The sequence below is a fragment of the Falco peregrinus genome, chromosome 1, assembly GCF_023634155.1.
Source record: "Falco peregrinus isolate bFalPer1 chromosome 1, bFalPer1.pri, whole genome shotgun sequence".
Classification (NCBI taxonomy): domain Eukaryota; kingdom Metazoa; phylum Chordata; class Aves; order Falconiformes; family Falconidae; genus Falco; species Falco peregrinus.
The window spans coordinates 124,759,119-124,786,626 of record NC_073721.1 but is presented as its reverse complement, the minus strand read 5'-3'; the positions used below and the strand labels follow the sequence as shown (position 1 = coordinate 124,786,626).

At 38.7% G+C, this 27,508-nt stretch overlaps 1 protein-coding gene across 4 annotated transcripts in view; it reads left to right on the top strand.

Moving 5' to 3' along the window:
- Nucleotides 1-451: 451 nt before the first annotated feature.
- DENND4A (DENN domain containing 4A) overlaps nt 452-27,508 on the top strand; it is a 56,832-nt gene continuing 29,775 nt past the window's right edge. Inside the window, exons 1-10 of one of the 4 annotated variants that reach the window (XM_055815476.1) lie at nt 452-470; nt 9,338-9,423; nt 15,599-15,928; nt 16,541-16,790; nt 17,862-17,931; nt 19,451-19,620; nt 20,318-20,559; nt 22,842-22,908; nt 26,207-26,265; nt 26,937-27,081. In XM_055815476.1, the coding sequence (XP_055671451.1) occupies nt 15,621-15,928; nt 16,541-16,790; nt 17,862-17,931; nt 19,451-19,620; nt 20,318-20,559; nt 22,842-22,908; nt 26,207-26,265; nt 26,937-27,081 (1,311 nt within the window). In that variant the 5' untranslated portion in view covers nt 452-470; nt 9,338-9,423; nt 15,599-15,620. Of the gene's footprint in view, nt 471-819; nt 1,082-9,337; nt 9,424-15,598; nt 15,929-16,540; nt 16,791-17,861; nt 17,932-19,450; nt 19,621-20,317; nt 20,560-22,841; nt 22,909-26,206; nt 26,266-26,936; nt 27,082-27,508 lie in introns of those variants that run through there. The other 3 variants (XM_055815492.1, XM_055815470.1, XM_055815484.1) reach the window with 3 other exon arrangements.

Genomic DNA, 27,508 nt, shown 5'->3' with positions numbered 1-27,508 from the left:
GATGAGGTCAACCCATACAGTAGGTTTGAACATACATAAGCATTTACAGTCCCGTCTGTCTTTATGAGCCACATATAAACCCTCCAGCCAAACGTCCAGAACTGAGGCAAGTTGGAATTCAAAGCCAAAATTGTATGGTTGATGCCTATCCCTAAACATCACTTCCAAAATAGCACATGGCATAAAATGTTGAATCCCATGGCTGCTCAACACAAGGTGCTGGAGAAGCGGCATGCCCGTGCGTGGCACAAGGAGGGCTCACGTCCTTGTGCTCAGCAACAACCTGACACGCTGCACTAATCTTAGCCGCACGCTCTTAAAAGATTATTTTTGTCTCGGGTTCTTTGCTAGTCTTTGATGCAACAGCCTGGCGCGGGTTACACCAAGACTGGAGAAAATCCCTGGTTTTCTCTTCCCTCGTTTTCCAGACAGCCGGCACCTCCTCCGGGCCCTCGCAACGAGCACCGCAGGTGAGCCAAGGACGGGCATTTTTGGACCGGAGATTAATTAATTTTACATTAAAGGTGCTGCCGGCGGGCGGGAGGCAGGGACAGTCCGCGCGTCCCATTTGGGGCCGCGCCGAGGGGCTTCCGCTGCGGGGGGCGCGCTCCCCCCACGGCTCAGCCTCACCGCCCCCTGAGGGAGCGAGCAGCGGGACGGGGGCGGCCGGAGCGGGCCCGCCCTGTCGGAGGGCGCCCTCGGAGGCGGGCTGGGCGCAGGGGCGGTGGCGGGCTCGCCTCAGGCCCCGCCGCGCAGCAGCAGGACCCGGCGGGCGCCCTCCCGCGCCATCCGCGCCGCGATCACGAGTCGGCGCCCGCCTCTCCCCCACCCGCCCCCCGTGACGGCCAAGATGGCGGCGCGAGGAGGCGGCGCGGAGGGGAGGGGGGATCCCGCCTGAGACGCCCACACGGCGGGGAGGCGGCGAAGGCGAGTGCGGGCTCCGCTAAGATGAGATAAGGGCGCGGGGACCGGGCGCGCTCCCCCCTCTTTACCCCCTTCGCCCTCCCGCTCCTCGGCGCCGGGGGCGGGCGCCGCCGGCGGCCGTTCCCCGCTGCCCCGGGGAGCGCGGCCCCCGCCCGAGGTGAGGGCTGCGGGGCGGCGGGGGAGCGCGCCGGGCTGTCAGCGCGGCGGGGGCTCCCCGCGGGGCGGGCGCTGTGGCGAGCCCGGGCCGGCGGGGCAGGGGCGTGCGGCGGGGCCGGCGGCGCGCTGGGCTGTCAGTGCCGGGCGGGGGAGGCCGGGCGCCGGCGGGCGAGGGGCTGAGGGAGGCGCGGGGGCGGCGGTAACTTTCCGCTGGGCCGCGGCGGGAGGGGGGAAAACTTTCTCCTTTTCCCCGCCGGGCCGGTGCTTCGCGCCAGCCCCCTGCCGCGGCCGCGGCCGGGCCGGAGCGGCGGAGCCCGGGGCCGGCTTGCGGGGCCGCGGCGGCCGGCGCTCCTCAGGGCGGAGGGCTGCCCGCGCCGCGCCTGAGCGCTCCGCGCTGACCTGCCATGTTACAAAGGCAGCGCAGGAGCCCGCGGGCGGGCTGGGGGGCGAGCGGCCGGCGGGGGGAGCGGGCGGGGCTGTGTGCCCGCATCGCGGCGTCAGCGGGCACCGCACGGGCAGCGGCGGCGGGCGGGGGATGGCGGCCCGTTCCCGGCGGCTCCGCAGCCCGGCTGTCGGTCCGTCGGTGTGCCCGGCAGAAATGAGCCCTGACATTTTTATCACGCTTGTATCACGCTGTCAGCGCATAGCGTAAGTTCTTGGCCCGGGGACGGTAATATTTAGTAACTTCTTAGTAATGGTTGTTATTCCGGAGTAATTTCAAACGGGCTGCGTTTAAAAATGTGCTGCCTGTGAGTGTTGATTTGCTAAAAATGAGGTCTTGGCTTGGCGCTTAGTCCTGAAGTTTGATTTTTATTTTTTTTTTTTTTTAAATTAACCAAGCAGAATTGTGGTGTTCTGGACAGCTTTTTACTTCATTTCACAATTTTTTCTGGAACTGTTGCTCAACTGGAGGTTTCCGTAAAGAGTGTTACGTTACAGTACATAATCTTTCACTTTCTGAATGATTAAACACAAATATTTAATCTTGGCAAGTATCTGTGGTGGTTTAGGGAAACTCATTGAGTTAGTCTGGCCAAGGAAGGTCGACGGGGAGTGAATGGATTATTTCTGGTTTGTGTGTCTAGCGTACAAGTCTTACTTTATAAGTCTCCCATTGCTCTCTTCTTTAAAAAAAAATCATATATTTAGAGTATCGGTGAAACTCTGTCTTGCTTTTAGAGTATTGAGGAGCCTGTAAGCTCATTTAAAGCGAATGTTAAAGTGGAACTGCAGCTCCAGTAAATGAAGCGAAGTTTTCTAGGGGTATTCATGACTTGGCATTGAAATTGTTTTAATTATCAAAAATAGAGCATTAGAGTTTTTGTGGTTAGCTTTTGGGGAAGGGGAAAATTGCATGGAGCCTTAAAGACAGAGCAAAAAACCATTATGCTTCTCTACAGCCTTAAGAGCTTGTGCGATGTACATATTTTACTTATTCTAGAAACGCTAGGGTCTAGCTGGATGAGGTTCTTTGCTGAAGTTCGTGAGCAGTTTCTGCTCCTTTGGAACAGGCTTTACCCAATGGCCTCCTTTAAGCAGTGAACTTACTACAAAGTAGCACAAAAAGGTCAGACCTGTTCCAACAGGCAGTAAAGCCAACAGGCATGAGGACCACTTTTTGTCAAACACAGGCTTACTTAGAAATGTTTTCCCAGTATTATGGATAATCATATGTGTGAGTTTTTGTACTTCTTGTAGCAGGGTGGTTGTAGGTACAGCTTGTTCTCTGTGCTTTACTTGGATATATTGCTGGTATGGCACTTAATGGAATTTCTGTATGCATTAATAGCAATATTAGCAATTTTGTAGTTACGTGGCCAGAGTTAATTATTAGTTAGTAAAAGCACAAATATTGACATAGCCTGGCACACACTATAGGGCTCAGGTGAGCGTAGCTGATTTGGGTCAAGCATTAGGAACAATGTAAATAACCTGGTCCTATTACGTGCTTGAAAGGGAAAGTAGCAAGGTAGAGAGTAGAGCCTAGCTGGTGCTCCTGAAGAGAATGAGATTGTTTCAGGAAGGTGTCTCATACTACTGTGTCACTCTTACAAGGGAATTGTGGCACCACTGTGCAGAAGCGAGTCCGGCAGTTTCTAATCTACAGGATTTTGCATTGAGGCGTTTACTAATTTCTAGGTAAATTCCTGCTGTAGTGTGTGATAGCTAGAGAAAACTGTCTTGTGACTCCTAAGTAGAGGAAGATGATATCTAGACCGAGCTGAGTAATGATAATGGGATTTGTTAATCTTGAAGTTTTAAATCGGGAAGAAGAATTTGCAGTGTCACTTACATCTTCAGCATCCTTTTGCTATTTCCATCATACCTCCTAGCAACTGAATTGGAGTTGGTTTTGCAAGTCATAGTAGATTGAAATGCTTTTTATAAGTGACTGTAGGAACAGTTGCACTCATGGTCAAACATCAGCAGGCTGTGGAAAGGGACTAGTACAAGAACTACTTAGCCAAAACCTTTCTTGAATCTTCAGTATCTCCTGAAATGAAGACTTGCTGGAAGTTTTCTTTCCATTCATCGTCCTTTACTCAACTTTGACCTTGGGTTTTTAAAAATGTGGTGTTGGCCTGACCAAAAACTTGGAGGCTAAAATGTTGCACAATTTGTTGGATTAAAAAAAAAAAAAATCAATGTGACGTTGTTCAAACATTATGTTTGAGGTATTGGTGATTTCAAAGTATGTTGCTGTCTGACAGAGGGTTCCAGTAGCTCAGGTTTTGATACATCTGTAGCTGTGGATTTTTAAGGTATTTGTTCTGAAGTTTCCTGGAAAGAACTGTAATACTTCTCAAAAGGAGAGGGAAAGGACCAAAAAAAGACACTGAAATAACTTCTATTTAAGTGCCTTAACAAAGCATGATGTAATTTATGTGGATTGGTGTGTTTCCAGTACAATTCTCTTGTTTGTAAAAGAGAAACTATTTAAATTGGACTTGTCTGTGATGCATTGAGATTTCAAACTTTTTTTATGCTAACTCTCCTAAAAGCAAACCAGCCCCCCCGCCCCCAACCAAACCCTTGAAAGATTTGGCACCTTTGAAGAAAGTTTAGGTTGAGCTTTCACAAAAAGCAAGGGTAGAGATTTAAAGGTCTGAGTTGTATGTGTCCTTCATCCTGCTGTAGCCTCGCTGGGTGGTCGTAGGCAAGAGCCCAGAAAAGGCCCTGCATCTATTCCCTCGTATCAGTCCTGTATATAAATAATATTTGCTACTGTGAGCACAAACCATGATAGAAATGTTATGCCATGCTAAAAGCAGCAAATCCTCTGCAAGCTAAAGCCAGTTACGCCTTGCCATAACTGAGGATAGCTATACAGGTAGGAGATGAATACGTACAAATGGTGAATGCGTCACCACTGTTCAACTACTTAAAATCAGCTGTTTTCTAACAGTGGTACTGACAGAGTAATAACCTCAAGTGAATGAGGTTCTTTGCTATATTGCATAATAAGCCTTGGATATTTTCTTCTATCCTTCAGTTCAGGCTTAGTCTATGACGGGTCTGGAAGCTTGGTCTATGACTGGTCTGGGAATACTCTGCCGATGCATGTATGCTTATAAAGTGCCCCCACAGACTATAAAGTAAAAATTAAAACGTACCGTGAAGGCTATGTGAGGCAGTGATGCCCAGAGGTTTGATCTATAGCAGTCATTTTAGGAGCAGTCTGTGATGCAGAAGTCACTGCTAGTTCCCTAAAGAGTGCACAAACAGTACCAGAAGGAAATTGTGGAGGAGAAGTGGAAACAAAACACTTCTGAAAGCGTGGCCCTACTTTTTCAAATGGCATATTTTTACCCCCTCAAAGTGTATTTTCATGTATTAGATACAGGGTTACTGTAGATGCCAAAATAGAAGGAAATTAATGTAAACATTAACGGAGGGGCGGGTGTGTGTGTGCGCATGTGAAAGAAGGAGGAACTATGGTATAGAAATAGGATGGAAAGAGTAAGGAAGGGTGTTAGTTGGCCAATTATATCCTCACTATTTGATTTTTACTGTAAAATTTGACTTGTTTTAATTTGGGTCAGGAAAAAATCATTAATACTAATTAATGACATTATTTCAGTTTAGCCATTTGAAATAAGTGGACAAGCAGTAAGTGTGCTGTATGAGTTTTGTGTATGTACTTGCAAATGAAAAAGTCCCAAGAGGAAACCCCCACTTTTTTGTGTGCAAGCATTATGCAAACAAGGAGAAGGGCAGTGTAGGCTCGACTCCAATTTTGGTTTTGTCTTGAGCTTCAGAAGAAACTTGTGGGCTTAAGGAATTATTCTCAGTTGTACAACCAAGATGAGGATCTGGCCCAGCTCCAGTAGCTTCCGTATGCCAGCAAGTTTGTCTGCATATTTTGACTATAAAATTACAGTGAAAGAGTCGATGCTGTCCAGATCCTGCAAGTGCAAAAGTAATGAGGCTCAGCACAGTGCTGTCAGTTAAATCCTGGTACAGGAGCAGTGTTGTAACAAATTGTACAACTTTGTAGTGACCTTGTATGTCTAACTCCTGTTCTGAAGCAGTAGTTACAAGCATACCATTGCACTTCGGGTAATTTACTGTGATTATTGGGGGGATACTCTAATGTTGCTTTATATTGCTTTGCTAGCTAACCTAACTAGGAGATTGTCACAGCAATATGTTAGGTGATAGATATATTTGTAGCTGGACTGGTAACGGTACATTCACACTTTTCTGTGGGGCGGATGATGAACTTTTTGCTAACTGTGTGTAGAGATTTTACTAGATGAGGAAGGTATTAGTCAGTGTTACCTCTCCATTAAACCTTTCCAATGTGGTGTAGATCATCTGCAAACAGCAGTTACAGCCCTGCAGCCGCAGGCTGTGCGGGTCATCTACTCAGTGTCTGTAATTTGCAGCGTGGCTGGGTCCAGTTTTCTTGCCTTACATGACATTTTTGTGGGCCAGAGAAAAAAAGAAGGTTAAATGTTCTAAGTCACAATGAAAGTGTATTTTAAAAGTAGAAAAAATGTTAGGAAACAATTCCCACCTGTCTTTTCCCCCACCACACCATGCATTCAGAGTTTTAATTTGGGTAGAGAATGGCTTCAAAACTAAACTGTGGTTGCGTGTGTATCCAGATATGGCTGGGTGAAAGCAGGCTACTTCTGTCGCTCTTGGTTCACGTACTTTGACGTTTTCAGTGACAGATTTTGGGTTTGAAGTTCAATCTTGGAAGATTTGCTGCTTTCATTTGCCTTTATCTACTATGCCAAGGAAAACAGAAGGTTCTGTTTGGGGGACTTGTCCTTTTAAAAGTTGTATAATGCATAGTTGTACAAAAAACATGGACTAACTCTCCTCCTGAACTCTTCTTTGGATGTAGTAATATTTACATTTTATAGTGCTTACCTTGGCTTCCCTCCCTATCATTTGCTATAAATTGTTCTGTGCATCCCTCCCTACAAAGACAGTTATACTTCAGAAATTATTTCCATTCTTTGGTTGTGCTTTTTGGCCACAAATACTGTAATCTAGAAAGAAAAGTAGAAGTTTTAAAACTGGCCTGGTTAAGATTTCTCTCTGTCATGAATCTCATGGGATACTTGAATGTCACTTCCTTGAATTTCTGTAGTCGGGGATGAATATCATGGGATTTTGCTGTGGCACAGCTGTGGTAAACACCTAAGCTGTCTGTGCCTTGTTAGACCCTCTTAGTAAATGCTTTGATTTTATTGAGACTAAAACCAGCAAAGAAGAACAAACGTGGAAGACTTGGTGGGTGATGCTGGAAAGTATAGAAGATGTAGAAAATGCCTGATCTCTCTCCCTCAGGGTGAAGTCTGTTCCTTCCTGCCTTCTCTCTGCCAGTTACTCAGCTTCTTCCTCCAAGCTTTGAACTCTAGATGTCGAGTCCTTGCTCATTGACTGAGCAATCCCACTGAATCTAGATTAGCCTCTGAATTTAGGCCCGATTTTTCTTTCTTCCTAGGCATTACTGAACAAATCTGCTTGTCCCTTAGTTCTTGGCCTGTATTCCTGTTTTCTGCTCCCAACCTCATGGTCTTCTGTTCTGTCCCTGCGCTTTTATCCGGCACTTTTCTGTTTCCTGGGCACCTCTTAGAGATCCTTTGTTGCTAAGTTTTCTGAGCGCTCACGATTATCTCCTCAGCTGTTTGGATCAGAGTGTGTTAACCATGAGTTGGTACAGAAGATTGCGAATGGGTCTGCAAAACACTTGATAGCAATTCTAGCCCTGTGATGTCTAGGGGCAGAACAATGCTGTGGTTTTTCTTGTTTTGTTTTTTTTTTATATCCCAATATGTTTCTTAGCACTAGTGCTACTACTGCAGCACCAAAGGGAGTTTAGTGGAGGCTAGTGGTTTCTTATTAATTACTGCTTCGTCTGACATGAGTGCAGATGTATGCAATAGGGTTTAAAAAGTAATGCAGTGATCACTTTAGCCCTGTTTGTTAGCAGCTTTCTCTGTTGCTGTAATTTGTTTAACTGTAGTAGTAGGAAATGTGAAGAAAAAGTATAGGCAAGATCCTACTGAAAAATAAAAATGCGATGAGAAGTTCTGGTTGTATTGAGGTGATAATGTAGGTCCTTTGCATCTTGTATCTTGAACAAGTGGATCTTTTACCTGATAGGTGGACGACAACAAACTAGTTGTAAATATGCTCTACAAGCTGCAAGTACTACGAAACGCAGCTGCAGGTACACTGGCAGCAGTCTCCTTGTAATGCATGAAGGTATATTTTTCTTTTTCTTTCCCTTAACTCTCCTCCTTGACTTTCCAGAGAGTGGACTAGGAAACATGTTTTTTGAAGTGTCCACTGGGAAATTATTCATATGCTAATGCTGCTTATTTCTTAGTTTTTGCAGCTGTGGTTGAGGTCTGCGGGTGATCCTTAAAATCCTAACTTCTGACACTCCTGGAAACTTTATATTACAGATCATTAGACAAAATTGTAGTTTCTCATTGGGCAAAAATACGTAGTGCTACTGCTGCATGCTCTCTTTGTAGGCTTGTGTGAAAATGTTCAAAGTCAGTTACTGAAGAGTAAGTGACTGAAACTGGTGCTTGTGGATTAGAAGGACCGGCACCAGGGGCTGGTTCGCTCTCTGCGCTGTCGCGCACATACACACACACCCCCAGCCCCCTTGCTGCAGGAGTCATGAGCCAGCAGTGCTGACTGCTTCTGCCTGATCTGAAATAAGTTGGTCTTGCAGGCTGGGGTTATAAACAGAATCTTGAACTTTGTACTCCCAAAAATGTAATTTCGATCATCTAGTGTAGGGGGTTTTCCCCGCTTTTTGCCATTTCAGGAACTGAAGCAAATCTTTCATGGTTTGCTTAATTCCCCCTGAGATGTGTTTCCTCCTAGCCTTGCTTACATTACAATTTGTTTTCTGCATCTTCTCACAGTCATCTTCCTAGAGCGTTCTCCAAGTCTTGGCCTCATTTAGGCAAAGTTTATTTTTGACTACAGCCTTGCTGATGCTAACGAGTTGTTCTGGGAGATTGAAGTCTGGAAGTCTCCAGTGAGGTATTCTCCTCAGTCCTGGAGTGGAGTGCTGTTGCATCAAAATACTTAAATGCAGCACAGGCTGCCTGGCTTGCGCATGCCTCGGTGTCAAATACAAGCTCAAGCTCTCTGGGGTCCTACCAGTGTTTAAAAGTGGTCATACTAGTGTTTACCATAACTGAAAAAAAAGTGAATTTTTGACAGTAAATGGCAAGCAGACTGTAACCCTAGCTGCAAGAACAGGGAATGGGAATAAGGTGGCTACATGGAAGAGTACATGTGTATTGCTTATTGTGGAGTAAAAAGCATCTGTTTAAATACCATAATCTTGCAAAGAGCAACAGTGTCTTGAAGTAGACTTTGAGAGGTTATTGAGCTAAAAGGTGTTACCTAGCTGTGAAAGTGTTCTATGAATAGACACAGAAGGTATTTATCAGAAAATAGCGGAAGAGTTGAAATGATTTGAAGTGTCTGGCTCAACCGTTCTTTGATTGATTTTAGTTTTTTAAAGCATGAAATGTTGTTTACACTCTTAAAATATCAATGCAGCGTAAAACTTGATATTTTGTTTCTTTATTTTAAACTAGTTTAAATCCTGGTTTCATACACTTTTTTTTAATGTAACCTTGTCTTAGCAAGGGACTCCTACAGTTCACAATGTTCATTTAATGTGACTGATGCTTGGAATGTGTGCTAAGTGTAAGTTTCAACAAATGTGTACATTGTTTAATTGTTGTTTTTACTGTTTCTGTAGGGAATGAAACTTTAACAAGAAGTCTATGTTAAAGCCTGGCTGACAGCAAGAGAGGCAAAGTGTAGAAGCAATGCCCTGATGAAAAGGTAGGGAACACATTGGTAGAGATTTCAAAAGACTTGTGTTCTGACTTGAAAGAATTCCTGTGATGTTTTAGGTGCTTCCACTTGGTTCCCAGGATTGTTTGCTTGCTATGAAGAATATACCGGGGGGGAGGGGAACCCAAACTTGTCTGTCACTTTTGCCAGGCAACTTTGGCACTTACATGTTCTCAAGACTGTTGAGCTGTCATGTGATTTGTGCAGCCTCATGCCTGAGAAATGGTTCTGAGTAGCCATAGCAGGACTGACTGATCCGGTTAACTTCATTTTGCTCTTGCATGACTAGCCACCGCATTTCTGTGTGTTGGCAGGGTAATGCAGCAGTACACATATGAGACTGAAATCCTAGGGGCTGTTAGAATTTTACTGGCAAGTTTTAAAAATTGGTCATTGCTTTGTTTGGTTGTCTACTCTTCATGTACCTTCAAAGGAAGTTCTTGGAAAGTGATTATATGATGAATGCTTTAATTAAAAAAAACCAACACAATTTTTGATAAAGCTTAGGAGTGTTTTAAAAAAAGGGTGTTGCAGAGCACTGCACTGGTTTCCATCCTATGCTAGGAGCCATTCATTCTTTGTTTACAAACATAGCCTGACTCCAAAGAGATGTTAACAGGGTAAAATGTCATCTGCTTTAGACAGAAAATGGACCTCAAATTGATAAGCTATTTAATGTTCTCAAAGGAAAATGCATGATGGAATGGAAATAAAGACAAGATTAAAAGATTACAAGGCAGTTGTATTTGTGTCTGCCAGAGGTGGACTGGTGCAACTGTTCTAGTCAGACAGTCCTTACTGTTATCTTTCACAAGTTGTGTATCTCTTGCACATGCAAAAATCATAAAGTAAACCCTTTTTGCTATCTGGGGAACTCCTGGAAAGAAGCTGGCGCTGCTAGAGCAGTTGTTCTTGTCTGGGGCCCAATAACAAGTTACCTCTACAAAGGTTTGTGGGTAGGAGCAGGTTGTATGAATTGTATCAGTATCTTTTTCCTTGAAAATGGTCTAGTGCCTCTGTAGTAAACTCTGCTTCATGAAACATCATGCCTGGTTGCTGCTGCAGAGATGGAATATACGGCACATCCACATTATTTCTGGTCATGTGATGGGGAAAAAGCTGATGTGTACTTCCCTCTTATAGTATTTGAATGAAAAATGTGATCTGTTCAAAAAGCTTGGACACAGATTTAGTTGTTTTGTGTGAGCTGCTATAAAATCATGCCTTTCAATTTTTGTTTGCTTTCTATATGAAAGTTGTGTGTAGCTTGTAGCAAATAGAAAAAAAACTTTTTTGGATGCAGAATAAGTTAACATAATATGCTCTGCTTTCTGAATTCAGGTTTAGATCAAAGTCCCACTGATAGTTTATCACAAAAGGGTCAGCCACATGGAATTCCTGTAAACCTCCTGATCATCTTGTAATAGCAGATTGTTTTGCCCTTTGCAGCAGACAGGTTCTCTTAACACTAGTAATATATCTATAGCATTAGATCACAAAGCTGATTTTTCAGATTAATCTCTTCTGCACAGTTGCTAAAATGCCAGCACCTATCAATTACACCAGTGGTGACAGTTACTGAAAATTATTAATACTTCCTAAATGTTTATGAAGAAATACGTTGATATTGAAAAATGAAATTGAATAAACAATGAAACTGAGTTTACAGTTTGTCTTTCAGCAAAGTAATCAAGGTAATAGTTTGTGGATCTGTGGCAGGATCATCTGATTGTATCCCCTGTTCCCATATTTTTAGAAACTGCAGAAAGCCGTCTTTTCTCCCACATTTGTACAGTTATGATCTGCAAAGTCTGTGTGTGTTTTTTAGTAAGTTCTTACAAGTTAGTTTGCTATTTGCAAGCATAAAGTGGTTTTTACTGATGTTTATCATGCTTAATTTGTAGGGTTATTAGTTATATGCAGTTCGTTTAAAATGGTTGTCATGAGATGGCTCGAAGACTATATATTGCACTTGTTTCCAGGGACTTTTGTAAGAGGTTACATTTATGATGCCATGGCATTGTCCAAGTGTAGAGAAGCAATAGTAGCTGCTTCTCAGTGTGACACTGTTAATGTTGAATTTCACCTGGGACCTGCTGTTTCAAGCAAAACCCTTGTACAGTGTGACATTATTTCTGGTTTTTTTCTTACCTGGAGGTTGACTTGCAGTACTTTGTGATGCATATAATTTTAACATGCTTTGGAATACCTTCATTTGTAAGAGTTTCTAGAGAAATTATTCAGATTTTTCACTTTATGTGAAATTGCTTTTTACAGAACGATTATTTGTCACTGAATTAGCTGTCATTATATATCTTCTTTCTGGGGTCTGTTAACATAAATTTTGCGTAAGTATGTTCTCACAGTAAACAGATGTTGAAAATTTTAGTATCACAGTAGCTGTAGTAAGGTTGAAGTTGGCTTGAATAAAATACCACTGAATTGTTTTGATATCTTTTGCATTTTATACCTTTTTTTTTTAGCTGGAAGCCTTTGTATCAGAAGGCAAAGATCGCAGAATCATCATAGGATGGTTTGGGTTGGAAGGGACCTTCAAGCCCATCCAGTCCCACCCCCCTGCCTGGGTAGGGACACCTTCCACCAAGCCAGGTTGCTCCAAGCCCCGTCCAACCTGGCCTTGGACACTGCCAGGGATGGGGCAGATCGGAAGGGATGATACATCATAAGCTAGGCCTTCCCCGCGCCCCCCGCCTTCTGTAAAAGCTGCATTAAATTATGAAAGACTTGCTGACTTGTGTATTACTTGCTGTAACCTTAGGAAGCAAATTTGTGTGATAGCAGGTGTTTGTATGTAGGGGATTCTAATTTTAACTGGTTCTAAATGAGGAGACCTTGTCCCAGTTTTGCTTGAAAGGGGTTTTGGGAAAAAATGAATGTTTGAATTTAAGAACTTTTGCTATGAAATTAATATGAAATAATGAATAGTGAGGCTTAAATTGTGAGGTAGGTATGATTCTTCAGTATGATGTGTATATATATCTTTCTGTTTATTTGTAATGCTGTCTTGGCTAATTAAACTGGAATAGTGTACTGCTAATACACTGAATTTGTAAGACTTAGTTGCTATTTTAACAGTCATAGTTTGTATAAATTTTTATTCCTAAAATACTGTTTTGTTTTCAACTTAAAAGGCTTTGTGAAGCACTCTAGAAAATGGTGTATTTATGTGAAATAATGCTACTGAGAAAAGTAACAAAACTTTCTATTTTTCTAACTTAGAGTCACTAAGGCATAGTTCAGTTTCGTAGTGTTTCTGTTGCTTTGTACTGAGCCTGTGGTTACAGGGCATTTTTCATACACAACCATGCAAGACTTAGCTTTCAGTCTACCTTTTGTCTTTTGATTGAAAACTTCTTCACTAGAGCTCATGATGGGGTAAGCATTGAGCTTAAATTGTTTAGTTGGTAGCTTTTACTTAGCCAACTCTTTCTTCCTCCGCAGTTCTTGAGGAGTATTTTGGGGTTTATACTGGTGTGTGTATATATATACATTCATAGAACACCCTCTGTCTTGTATCTTTGACCACAGCTCTTTTCTGATCTATGTTCTAAAGTATTCATTATTTTCTTTGTGCATTTCTTGATGCATTTTCAAATGATACTTTTTTAAAAGCTACTACTTACACTCCCTTGCATGTTTTAAGTAGTTGGTTTTTTTGGACTTCAGAGCAAATGCTTGCCCTGTGTGTTGTAGCTTAAAAACCCCACCACTGTTATTGCTTATCCATTGATTTAGAGTCAGTGTTGGTTGGTAAAGTTAAAAGGTTTTTTTGCTAGTTAAAATGTAGTATACCATAGTTTTACAGAGAATTGTTAGTGTTACAAAATATTTAGAACTTAAGTTGCGTTAGCTGAAAGATATTAGTGTTTGGTTGTACGTTAGAGTTTAAAGATGCTTTATGAAACTTACATTCTGAATTTGCTGAAGCCAGATGTACAGTGAAGTAATAGGCAGCATATGCAGTGGTTGAATTTGTGTGTCTTTGGATATATCACTCAGAGAAGTTTGAGTTTGTAGTTATTACGCTCATATACTGCTAATTGAGTAACGTATTCCAGATGTTTTTGAAATAATTGAATTTAGGCTAAATTAAGCACAGTTTTGTAACTGCGTTCTCTCTTCTCTCAGAAAGCAAGCTGAACAGTTCATTTACAAACTGTTACACTGCTTTATATAGATGATTGTTTCCCAGTAATCGTGTTCTCAAGTGTCCCATATTGATCATTAACTATATAGAAAGAAACAAAAGTCTGATGGTTTGTGGGGTTTTCTTGGTATTTTCTTGAATAATGTAAATAATCCTTAAATAAAAACTGTTACTCATTTCCTTGCAACTTTAGAAGCCAGACAAGTCAGTTGCTCCAACAAAATAAAAACAACCTACAAAATAAGAGCCAGAAGATGGAATTGCCTTTCTTGCACTGGTGGATGAGGCTGATATAGTAGTCAGGCACAGGCTGACATTTTTTTCTTCCTGAGCAGGGGCTGGTGCTGGAAATCTGAGCAATTTGATTAAATGCACAGTATCAATTTAGGAAATAATTTTCTTAATTTCCAGTGAAAGATGTCTAATTTTATTTTGCTTGTTTTAATGAAGATTTGTTGGTAAAGCCCAAGAATTATAATTGTATGAAGTTTGATAAGGCTTGATACTTGCTACCTAGAGCAGAAAATAAAGGGAAATAAAGCAGATGAAATAAAAATGACACGAGAACTGAAGTCTTGTACCAACCATTCAAACAGTTTTAAATTCTGGTTTTTGAGTTTCTGAACATTAGCAAGCTCTTCAGACTCCTGTATTTTAAGTTTCTCTCGTGAAAAAATTTTACACCCAAACAAAATTAATTCAACAAAGTGAGTTTTAAATATCATGTCTGGTTTAAGAAGTCTGGAACTTGATGACAGTAAACTTCCTGAAGCTACTTTATTGAGGTTCCAGCAGATATGGGTGATTTAGATAAACAGTTTAAGCCTATTTCTCAGTGTTCCATGAAACCGTGGAAAGTATTTTCTTTATTTGCAAAACCCAGCTATTAAATGTGACATGACGCTTAAGTGACTTGCAAAGGTATCCAGGAGTCTCTGACAAAGAAGAAATTGAACCTCCTGATAGGTAGTGCAGTGCATTGTTTGCAAGGCCATCTTTTCATCCTATAGATGTTACTTTGTCCTGAGCTGAAGTTAATTTACAACATTGGTAGCAAACACTAAAAAAAAAAAAACCAAAAACAAACCATCCACCAACCAAAAACCAGAAAATCACTATACAGAAAGAATTCATATATAAAGATCAATATGACCCAGGAAGAAAGAATGTAATTTCCCAACGCAATTTGGCTGGAACAGCAGGACTGTCTTCTCATTATGAAAAACTTCTTCACGTGGTCTTGAATGTTTTTGTTTCACAGTGGTCTGTAGTCCATGGAAGTTGACTCGGTTTAAATGTTCTGTATAAAGGCTGGTATATTGCTGGCTATGCATGGGTTGCATATCAAGGACCTGAGTTGCAAAGCACAGTAAAATAAAATGGTATCAACTTATGGCCTGCAAAAATACTCCAAGAAGATCTGGCCTTGGTATCTGATGTAAAATCTTATAGGATGACATGGCTGCAAATACTAGAGTTATATCTTTAAAATACTCAAGACAGCCTTTGCATATACCTTTAATATTCAGGAAGCAAATTAATTGCAGATCATGCCTTAGAAGATCCATTGTCACGGGGAACACGGTGCCATAATAAGACTGTGTGCAGAATACATGAGAACTACTTTTTGATTCAACCATGAACTTGAAGTAATGAACTATTTGCAGAACTTTGCACAGTATTTTGTTGTAACTGTTCCTGTTGGTTCAGCTACTCTAGTGTGTAAGTTAATGAAAAGAGGCCATTTGAATTTTCTAATCTGAGTTGTTAAATCTTGGAAAACTGTGACTCGGAATTCCAAATTAGAAAGATTGTGATTACAAATGAAAAATATTACGTGATCTGATGATGATTTTCTTTCTTTTAATTTCTTCTATTGTGTTTTCATTTAAATTATTGCAAATTTTCTGGTTTTTAAAATAAACGTGATTTTATTATTTCCGATATCTTACGATTGCCTTTAAAAATACTGATAACTTATTTCTTTCTTACCAGTTATAACATCTTGTAATGGAAGATGGAAGACAAAGGGGCTCGTGTTGCTGACTACTTTGTTGTCGCGGGATTAACGGATATTTCGAAACCACTAGAGGAAGAAATCCACTTCAATGATGCTTGCCATAAAATCGCTAAACCAAAAGAACCTATTACAGATGTAACAGTACTTAATAAATCTCTGGGGGAGGAAGTTCCTCAGGGATATAAATGCATAGATGTTACTCCCTCAGGACTGTCTGCAGATCTCAATAATGGCAGTCTTGTAGGACCACAAATATACCTGTGTTATCGTCGAGGAAGGGATAAGCCCCCACTTACTGATTTGGGGTGAGTTGTTCTTTTCTGTTCCGGTAGGTGATTTTGGCAGTTTTGTTTGACTAATGAGCAAATAAGGCAGGTTTATTGAAATACCATACTTCTTTAATGTAAGGCAAAACTCTGAACCAGAAGATATTTGTTGACTTGAGCATACTGTAACCCAGTATGGTAGGAAAAATGCATGCTGAGTAGATTTTAATGATAGCTGTAATTCTTTGCATTTTGGAGCTGTCAAAGCCATTTATGACTTTGAATGTATATATTTGGGTTGAGATAAGATGCTTAACCTATTTAATACAGATTGAGAAGAGGTGAGTTGTAGAGTGTTCTTAGGATCAGGCAAAGCATCTGTAATAGAACTGAAAACTATTTTGCAGTAAACAAAACGCTTAGAAAAATTATGTGAGGAAAAACTAGTATAGCTTCATCACAAAACTTTTCTGTTAGAATGCAATGTGATGTAATGTGACTGGAAATTGTCAGTAAAAATGTTTTGATCAGAGATGAAACAAGAGCTGCTATTAAATTAGTGCTATTCAGTTATAACTCTTAGTATAGTGTAAGTATTCAAAGTGTTAAAAAAAAAGTGCCTTCTGACTTTGTTCATCCCATTTTAACTAGGGTTTTATATGATGGGAAAGAAAGAGTAAAGCAAGGTTGTGAAATAATTCAAACTACTCCATATGGTCGGCCTGCTAATATTAGTGGCAGTGCTTCATCACAGAGAGTGTACATCACTTACCGAAGAGCATCTGAAAACATGACACAAAACACCTTGGCTGTTACGGATATATGTATAATCATACCAAGTAAAGGAGAGACCCCTCCACATACGTTCTGCAAGGTTGACAAGAATCTTAATAATAGTATGGTAAGATTGCAAATCTGGATTTTGAACACTTGATACTCAGTGATGTAATGTGTGTGGAGTATTTGTGACAGTTCTCAGAATACCTTGTGAAAAACTGTGATAAGCGCTCTTCAAAGATAATTCAAGTCTTGGAAGAGTTGGAGGATTACATTTCTTTGTTCCTGCTTAGAACAAAGTCTTTTTCGAAGTCTTGGAGCAGATAGTCTTTTTAGTGCTGACTTCAGCAGTTTTGGATTAATCCTTGAGAACTTGTCACCTGTCATCCTACAGAAATTGTTTTATCTTTCTCACATTTCTAAAAGCTTTGCGTGCCCTTAAAGGGTGCTGGTCTTTTCCATTCTGTGGCTTTCCGTGTTCTTTGTTTTCATGTCCAGAAATTCAGAACTTTAAAAATATTTAAAAACATTAACAGTACCAGAAAAGAAATTGTTGTTTAGAAGCTGCAAAAAAATGACATTGTGGTGCAGTGTTTCACAGACCGTGAAATCACAGATGGAATAATTAATTAGGTTTAAAGATTAGCATGATTAAAATAAAAATGCAGGCACAAAAGAAAATAAAGTATTAACTTAAAGTAATAAACAAATGTAGTTAATAATGGAAACATTACAATCTGTGTGTGTGTGTATATAAAAATGTGTGCATGTGTGTATGTGTCTATAGACACATTTAATCCAGAAGTTTAACAAAATGGAGAAAGGTTTAAATATTTATATGGATGACAGCTATACTTAAAATTCTGTAGTTGTGTTAATAAATATTTCAGAGAAGAATTTATAGATGTCATGCTTCAGTATATAAACCAGTTCTGTTGCAGAGACCAGGCGGGGGCCTGCCATGGATTGGTTAGCTCAGGGCGAACACAGTACTTGTCTTTCAGTTATGTTTGTGGCCATTGTCAGAAAAAATAGCGTAGTAGGCCCAAAATTCCTGTATGTTAATGCTCTGTGGTTTTGTGTGTACGTTATGGTTCTATGTAAACACGGAAGAGAAGGTTTGCCTCCACTGTTTTCTGTTAGGTCCTGTTGTTGTACTTCATCACGTAATCCGATAATTTCTTTTGTTTTACAGTGGGGATCAGCAGTGTATTTATGTTATAAAAAGTCTGTGGCAAAAACCAACACCATATCGTATAAAGCTGGTATGTAACTACTATATAGCTTTTTTTATCTTTAGGATATACAGGCTTATTTGTAATTTAATACTTTTTTCTATTAAAGAATTATTTGACAAAGACACAGTCTTTGCATTACCCAAAAAGGAAGCTATCCCTGAAGAATTTTTTTAAAAACATGTCCTAAAATAAGCCTTAGAATTATGTATCATGACAATTTTGTTTTAAAACTTGCTTTTAATTAGAAGCTTCATTGTATTTTAACAGGTTTCTACAAACCTCTGTGCCTACCTGTTGCTGATAACTGTCTCTTAATATTGTATATACGCAGAAGAAAATACCACAAAAATTATTTGATGCATTTTCATGATCACTTTCTTTAAGAAACATCTTGAAGAATAATGTGGAACTTCCACGCTGCCCTGAACATCAGTGGCATTTATCTCTTTAGGTGTTTTTGGATTGTGTATCATCTTTATTTTGTTGATATATTTGTAAGACAGATTTGCTATGGCTCTGTTGAAATGTGTTGGTTTGTTGGTGTTTTTGTTTTTTAACCCCTGATTTTGTTTGAGTACAAGTCCTGAGCCTGATTCAGGCTTTAATTCACTTACATCCCTGTGAGATGCTGCTCTCAGTCTTAAACTACTGTTGTTTACAAACTGAAAGGTGGACAATGAACTTGTAAACAAAATAAAAATTTTAAAAGGCCCTACATCTGGTAGTAGCTTGCACAGAATTTTTTTTTCATGAGTGAGGGGAAAAAAACACTGTCCTTCTTGATTACCATTTTTTATTGCGTACTAATAATTCACTGTGTATTAGGAAAGAATGTGTAGTGATTGTGTTCTGTATTACAGAGAAATCCTAAGTCCTTTCACGTGATATTCATTCTCAGTTTGGAGTTCCTGGGGTTGGCAATAGGAAAGGATAGATTGCTACAGCTGGATGATGTGTATGGCCTGTATGTTAAGAGCCCCTGCTTCAGAACTTGGTGATTTACAGCTGTCTTTAAGTCTTAACACATGAGCCTGGCATATTAGCCGAATCCTCAGCAGAGGTGAATCAGCATAATTAATTGCTTTGATTCTATTGATACTAAAAATAATTAATATTATTATCAGATTTTCTGGGAAACTTTTGTTGGCAAGAATTAATTGCCATCATAATTGAGAACATCGGTCTTATTTTTCAATTATCCAGGTTACGTTTTTTTAACTAAATTTTAAATCTGTCCTCATACTAGTGATCAATGTGAACTATTATAATAATAGCTGAGATGCACACAACCTGCAAACAGAGAAAGATAAATTAGTTATGAATAGTTCCAAGAACAGCAGGTAGGACTTGAGTGCAGTTTTTTAGTGAGGTGACTTCTCCATAGACCCAGCGTGACACCCCTTTCCATCTTTACAACTTTATTGATCTTCTGAAGTTAGTATATGCTTATATATGAATTTTCTGGGCATTTTTTGTAACGTGAGCTATTGCAAATATATTTCTGCTATTCCTTACGTAACTGCCTCTTTACAAATTGCCTTTCTAGGTTTGATATGCAGGTATCCTGAAGAAGATTATGAATCATTCCCATTACCAGAATCTGTGCCTCTTTTTTGTCTGCCTATGGGTGCAACTATTGAATGTTGGCCGTCTAACAGTAAATACCCTCTCCCAGTTTTTTCGACGTTTGTACTAACTGGAGCTTCTGCAGAAAAGGTATTTTTAAAGTTTAAAAAGATATTGCTAATAATTTAAGTTGAAAAATTTGGTTGCTTATCTGTTCGGGATGATGGTAGTGCGTATTTTCATAGACAAACTTGAATCTCTTCTTTTGGGCTTATATCCAAGACTACTTTAAAGACTGACTTGCATTTATTTCACTGCTGGACTGTTGATCATATAAACCTGTATTCCTTTTGCTTTCCAATCATGTTAGTCTTTGAAACTAGAGAGCTGTAAAAATTCTGACTGCATATACATGTAAGTATACTATTTTTATTGCAAGCATGGAAACAACCTTGCATGTAAATACTTGTTCAAAAAAGTAAATTGGATGTCAGAGGAATACTGCTTTGAATTGTATATAAAGGATTCCCAAAATAGCTTTAAAGGCAATTGTAGGAGCAGTTGACTGTAGTTGTACTCTGTATAATGATTATTTTTCTCTCACTTAAATGGTTTCATAAATTACTTTTTCTCATGTGACATTAAGTATTTTAAATAAATAATAGACAGTCTGAATTTTCACAGCTACAAGAATATTCTGGAATAGATTGTTTCAGAAGATGATGAATTAATGTAACTTTTCAAACAGTAACATAGACTTGATTTTCCTTGCACGTTTGGGGTTTGTTAGATTGCTTTGAAGACTGAGGCAGATTTATTGACTTCAAATAAACTGTGTTTTTTGCAGGTGTATGGTGCTGCTATTCAGTTTTATGAACTGTATCCTGAAGAGAATCTCTCAGAGAAACAAAAATCTCAACTGGGATTAGCAGCTGCTGTTGAAGGAAAGTCAGACACATGCAGAACAGTTCAAACAAATAAATGCATCTGTCTTCTCTCTCACTGGCCTTTCTTTGATGCTTTCAAGAAGTTTCTTACCTTTCTGTATCGTTACTCCATTTCTGGCCCACATGTCCTACCCATTGAGAAGTAAGTAAATTCAAAAATTTTAGTAGTAATTTCAGTTGATGAGAGCTCTGGTTTTACTTCTGAGTTTCCTATCATATCCTTTTGATTTTAGTCATCAAACGTTAAATATAATGGTTATGCTAGATGAAGCACTTTTCTCCATTGATTAAATGTATCTTTACCCACTCCTTGAAAAAGCCCAGATTTTTGTTTGTGACTTCAGTGCCTGCGAAGATATCTCTGAAAACCTTTTTTAATTAGCTTTGCCCCCTTTAGCACAGTGATTAGGAGGGGAAAGATTACAAATCCTTTCTTAATGTTGCATATGTTGTTAAGAGAATGAAATACATAGTTCTGCATTTTTTCAAATGCCTATTTGTTGTCTAATGAGAGAGAACAAACCAGATTGAGGTTTTTTACACTAGTAATTCTCCTCTATTTGTGATAAATTTAATTTCCTTCTCACATAAAGATTTCACATTTTAAAATGTAGAGAAATCCTTACATCCAAGAAATGGTTGATACCTGTAATTGATGCATAATACTATTTAATATTTCTAGGCTAACATCACTTTTTAATGCATCAGATTTCAAGTGCAGTATTTGCTTTTTTATTTTATTGCACATTAGTCTTTTTTTTTTCTGATTAAACTTCAATATTAACTTTTGTCAGAGACTCTGACTTCGTGGATTAAGCATTTTTTGGTGACTGTTTATCCACTTCATTATTTTTATCAGAATTTTAAAATTCTGATAGTGTAAGCTTCTGATAATGAAAAGATCTTGGTTGTGGTTTTTTGGGGGAGCTGAGAACTTTTTGGTTTTTCAGATTTGGGACTGGATAAAAATAGAAGTAAATATAATGTTTTATGAATTTTGATTTTACAGATTTATTTGCTTATTCTGGTTTGTAAACTGGTCAATTTACTGTGGATAATGTAAATACAGCTACACTGTCTTGCACAAGACTAATATAGTATCTAGCCTAGTTTCTTTGGGTGTTAATTGATGATGAAGTTGTCTCTGCCATACGTGCATACTTGAACATTTTCGGTCAGCCCTGCTTCTGCAAGCAGCAGACCTTTCCCTTGATGTTTGCTTGTAGGTTCCATATTTCTGCAACAGTCTTCTTCATACACTGGTAATAAAGACAAAACCCCAAATCTGTTGTCAGCCCAGTTCCTTTCCCATTCTCATTTGCCATGTGGCTGCACAGGCATTGATGCTGACACAAAGGAGCTCAGTTGAGGAACGGTGAAGAGAAGGCACAAGACTGCTTCTGGTTGATGCCAGTTATGTGACTAACTTTTTGTTGCAGTTCTATAAGCTGAGTACAAGCACACAATTAAAAACACAGTAAAAATCTGTTTTGCATACACCTAATGGTGTAATGTGCAGCCCACTGCAATATGCATATGAAATACGTAGCTTTGAATCAGAAACATGTAAAATAAGTCTTTATAAATCAGTGCTTATTTGTGGATTTGCCTGAATTTCTTCAAAATTTTGTTGGTTGTCTCTGTCATAATGATAAGAGTCATAGAAATCACAGTAAAGTATGTGCTGCAGCATGCAGTTTATGATGAATTACTTGTTTCTTCCTTAGTTTCTACTGATTGCATGTAGTATCTTTTAATGTGAAAGTGTGTATTATGCAGAATTCTTATGCTTTTAGAATTTTTCGAAGTTTAATCAATTCATAAAACTGAGAACTTGTTCAAATTTTAAAAACATTTTCTGTATTTGTAGTATATGGAAAAAATTTAACACTTTTTTCATCAGAAATCTTACATAACATTTGTATTTGGAACTGAAGAAAATGGATGTGAAGAAAATGGATGAAATTAATGATTCTCCTTGATACTCAGCTGTGAATATTTTTTTGCAAATAACCAGTGCTAGTCTCTGAGGTATAGTGCTATTTCAAGCCAGTTTCAAACGAATGATTATAAAATGGTATTATGATACTCAAACATCAATATTTCTACTTTACAAATTATTATTTTTTTCTTTAAAGAAAAGCTCCTTGTAATTTTTCAGTCTCAGAAACCAAGTTTGTAGTCTGAAAGGTAATCTGTCCTGCCATTTTGGTTGTCTCTAGTAGAAAAATAGGTTTTGAAGGTCAGAATATCCCTGTAGCATTTGGGTGAATGTTTTGGGGTTTTTTTCTTTCCTCTCTGTTTTCTGAATAAGTATGTGTCATTTTTATATAATAATTAATCTTACTGGCAATAATTTTGTCTTGAGGTATAGCAGTTTAAGCTTATAATTTACACTAAATCAACATTTTTCTTTTCCTCTAGACACATTTCCCATTTCATGCATAAAGTTCCGTTTCCATCCCCTCAGAGGCCAAGAATTCTAGTTCAGGTAAGTGTAAATTTCTTCTTAATAGCTATATCCTAAGAAAGACAAAACAGCTGTTGAACAGGTTAGTGAATGGAAAATGTAATTTTTATCTTCAGATTGTTTTCAGGATTTTTTTCCCCCTAAATTTATACACTTAATCCTTACAGAGTTTTCACTGTTCTGTTTCCAGTTTAGTTAAGGACTTTATTGAGGTATTTTAAGAAACTGTGTAGTGAGCTTAGAACTTAATTTTCTTTTCCAAAGTATATGGAAATTTACGAAAAACTACTCAAAGTAGATACCTGGTTTGACTTTTGCAATAGCTTTTGAACTGTTTTCTTCTTGCTACTGAGTGTAAAATAAACAATTAAAACCAGATGTGAAGCGTATATTCATGATTACCCATTTTCCAGAAGGGTTTCATGCTGTCCTCTACATAATGGATAGCTCTTACTGAAAACTGCAAGAGCCGTGCATGTTCAAAAGAGGCACACTTTATCAAATATGACCCTTACTCTGTCCCACCTGGAAGACCTAGCATATTTTACTGTGTGTGAGTGAAATGATAGAATTGCCAGAATTAGGTTACCTGTTATTTGAAATTTCAACCCGTGTTACTGTTGGTGGGAGAGAGGAAACCTGTATCTCAAAGACTTCTTAAGTGCAGTGTTATTAAATCTTCCTTATTTTCTTTTCTCCTAAGAGTCAAAACGGGTAGAGACTGTTCTGTTTGGGGTTTTTTTGCTAGGAAAAGACAGCTCTATTCCAGTTGTAGTTATTCTACTAATCCCATGGTTTTGAACAAATTGTTACAAAATGATGTTACTCTCTGCTACTACTTGTATGAAATAAAATATGGAGAGCCCTGTGCAGTTTTCAGTCTTAGTGCAGTATACCATATGGTAGTGAAGTGTTTCAGAGTAAATACGTCTTGGGTTATATCTTTATAGAATGTATTGAGTATTAAAGACACTCTTTACTGTACTTGGCTATTTTAAAGAAGTTATATTTATTACTGTTACTGAAAAGGGGTTGGAGAACAGTTATACTACAACTGTATGTGACACTTCTGTCAATTACTATGATTTTAAAGTTCAATTCAAGACACAGTATTTTAACATCTTGGGGGTGTTTTTTTGTATTCACATTCAATAATATATTTCTGCTAGGGAATGTGAAACAAAATTTACAGAGAACTATATTTGAGTTTAGAGAAAAACACTAATTATTTTTAGTCTGAATCTATAGGGAACTCTGTCAAAGTATACATGGGTGTATATGTTCCAGGAAGACCTAGATGTAAATGATGTGCAGATTAGAAAACCCACTGCTTTTAAAGTAGGTAGTTGAGGTCTACGACTAAGTACTTCCTTCCAGCAGCTTTCAGGGACTTTAGAGTTGTGTTTGATACAGTCACCTGTGATCTTACTCAGTGTGATATCTAAGATATTTTTCCAAAAGTAGTGTGGGAAATGCCTGGATTTTTTAAAATTACAAGCTTTTGGGTTTCCATTTTGTTGAAGAAATAGTAATTTCTCTCTGAAGCTTGTTAATTTAAAACAGGGTAGTCTTTTGCTAAATAGCTATTATAGCAAATCCTTCTGAGTATGTGGTGGTGTAGAATGTCTCGCAAGTGCTTATACGCTTCCTGAAAATGAGAGCTGTTGTATTTTAGTAACTACATGTATGCCACTCTGGATGTGTAACCCATACTTAGATCCTTCTTAGCATCTGTTACAAGTGAGAGAGAACATGGCATGTGTCTGACTTTTTAAGTTTAAAGAAATTACAGCCATTAGTAAAACATTCAGGAATGTACCTGATTGCCAGTTTCCAGCTGCCATTGTTGATATGTTGTTTCTGATTTGGAATCTGCTAGACACTGTTCTGGGTGTCCTACATCTCCTTATTACACAGATGTTCCTGTTCTAATGATGTATTTGCAAGCTTCAAACTTCAAGAGTAATGCGTTTCTCCCTCTGAAGAATGAGGGCAGTAAGTGCCCCTTCTGCCGAAGGGAGACATGCTCTTTGAATAGATGCTTGATTGTTTTTATCTGCTTTTGCTGAAACACAAAAGTCATAGGACATTAGGCTGATGCTTTCTTTCTGAGGGTAGTTTATGAAGGTTACCTCAGGCTGAAAAAATTAGTTCTCTGACTTTTTTTTTTTTTTCACTGAACAAGCTAATGGTGGTGGTTGTCACAAGGTGACTTACTTCAAGACAAATGCAGCATGTAGAATGGTGTGGCCGTCCTCGTTTGTCAGTGAAGCTAAATGTCGTATAAGCCTTCAAAGGCTCTGTTATGTGAAATATGCAGGGAAGCAGTAGTGCATAGACTTTTGTTCATGTTGTATGTTTTGTGTGCCTGTCCAGCACAGTATTAGGTGACTTAGTGCTTTGGCATTTGTATAACTAATTCATCAGATCTTCTGACTTCTATTGTCTGGTCACCTGCAGTGGCGTCTAAGTTGAAGCACATTCAAAAATGAAGTATTTACTGCAAGTTGTCTGCAGTAACAACTAGAACTGTAGCTTAGTTGTACAAGTTACAGTGACTTAATTACTACAGCTACTTGTACGTGTGCTTTTATACAATAGATGGAAAATGCATGACTACTTAGCAGGGAGGATTAAGCTAACTGCTATGTTGTAACCTTGGATTTGCTATGGCTGAAAATGTCAGTTAAGCTTTTAAATAAATAGATTGTATATCTGCATTCTTGTACTCATTTGAATCTTCCTGTTCATGCTGAATATATGAATGGTTGCTCTTGATGTAAGAGAAGTAAGAATTAGTAAGATCTTTGTCTTGCATCTTCAACTAATGCAAATTTTGAAGATGCTATCAAAGCTGAGCCGAGCCATTTCTACCAGCTAAGAGCCTAATTTTGATGTCTTCCAAAGAAAAGACTACTTTACATCACCCTGTGCCATCTCTCTCCTTCATGCATTTTATCAGTCTCTTACCCCCTAAACCCAGCAAGAATTCCCCGCCCCAGGCTGCTGAAAGCTGTGCATGAGCTATGGGTCCTCACTTCCCTTCAATTTTTGCAGTATTAGCTAGTTTAAATTTCTGTTTATGAATATGCAATGTATTAAATTCTGATCCAGAAAGGAAGGTCATGCTTTGCCTGGTTTTTGATAAGATACTGATGCGGAGCATTGCAGGCCACTTCTTACAGTGCTTTACAACTGGGATATGTAAGTTTCAGCTTATTTTAAATTTTATTTTTAGGTGTTGTTAGAGTTGTGTAATTTCTAACAAATATTTCCAAAGTTCAGAATAAAAAGAATGTATTCTAAAATCTTTTTCCAGCTATCTCCACACGATAACCTGATTCTTAGTCAACCTGTGTCATCACCCCTTCCACTGAGGCAAGTTGCAGTATCTTCTGTTTAATTGTGAAACATATTCTGACTTACATTGCAGAAAAATTTGGTACTTTGAGTTGTAATTGTGCAAATAAACATACCTTGGCTGGTACCTTTTGTAGTTAGTGTATCTGAAGTTTATTTATGTGATTAGACTTGTGCCCTGGCAAGGATGCATACTTAATGAACAATATCTGCGTTTTTTTTTCAAACAATTTTAGTGGTTCTTGAGGCAGAATATAAATTGTTAGATCCCCTTACTAGGAGTTGGTACCTGGGCTCCCAAGATAGTGCAGCTGTTGTATTGCAAGGTAATTGAAGGAGTTCTGTGACTGTCTTAACTTTCATGTCTTGGTGCAGGAGAATGATAAAAGAAATCCATGTTGTCTCCCTGTAAATTGCTTCTCAAAGAGAAAAATCATCATGCATGTGTTCTGAAAATAGTCTAGGCTGATTGAAGAGCCTCAAGGAATCATGGTTACTATTGGCAAGTAACCGTTCTTCACTGAACAGTGAAGTGTACTAAGTCGTCTGCCTTGCAGTCTTCTTTAAAAGAAAGATGTGCAGACTTACGCTTATGAAATCCTAATGTAATGCCTTGTTTTCTGTTTTGTTATTGAACATTTTTTTTATGGTCCCTTGTAACTCACCAGTGTGTTTATATTTTCTGACAGTGGGGGCAAGTTTTCTACACTACTTCAAAATTTAGGACCTGAAAATGCAGTAACTCTACTTGTATTTGCTGTGACGGAACATAAAATTCTCATCCATTCATTGCGACCTTCTGTCCTTACTAGTGTGACAGAGGCATTAGTCTCTGTAAGTAATGTTGTTTTTTTAATCATACATCTGTAACTGGAAAAATTAATAGGTTTTAGATAAAATCTAAAATTAGTAGTAGTGTTGTTAGGTTTAACAGTTATTTAAAAATAAGAACAATATAATTAAAGAGAAAAATTCATGTTGCTGATGATGCCTTCTTGCAAAGACAAAAGAGAAAAAGTAACTTCTTGGTTCTTTCTCTGTAAATATTGTAAATAAGCACGTTGTTTTGTCATCACAATGCACTAAGTAAGAGTTCCTGATTTTTCCCAAATGGCACTGTATTCTCTCTTGTGGAATTTTAAATGCATGTTATTTTCCTGTCTGTCTTCAGTAAGCATTGTTTTGCTACCTCTGCTATATACAGTTTATTATACTGAAGAGCTTTTTCCTACAAATTGAATTTTAGAGAAATGAGTGTACT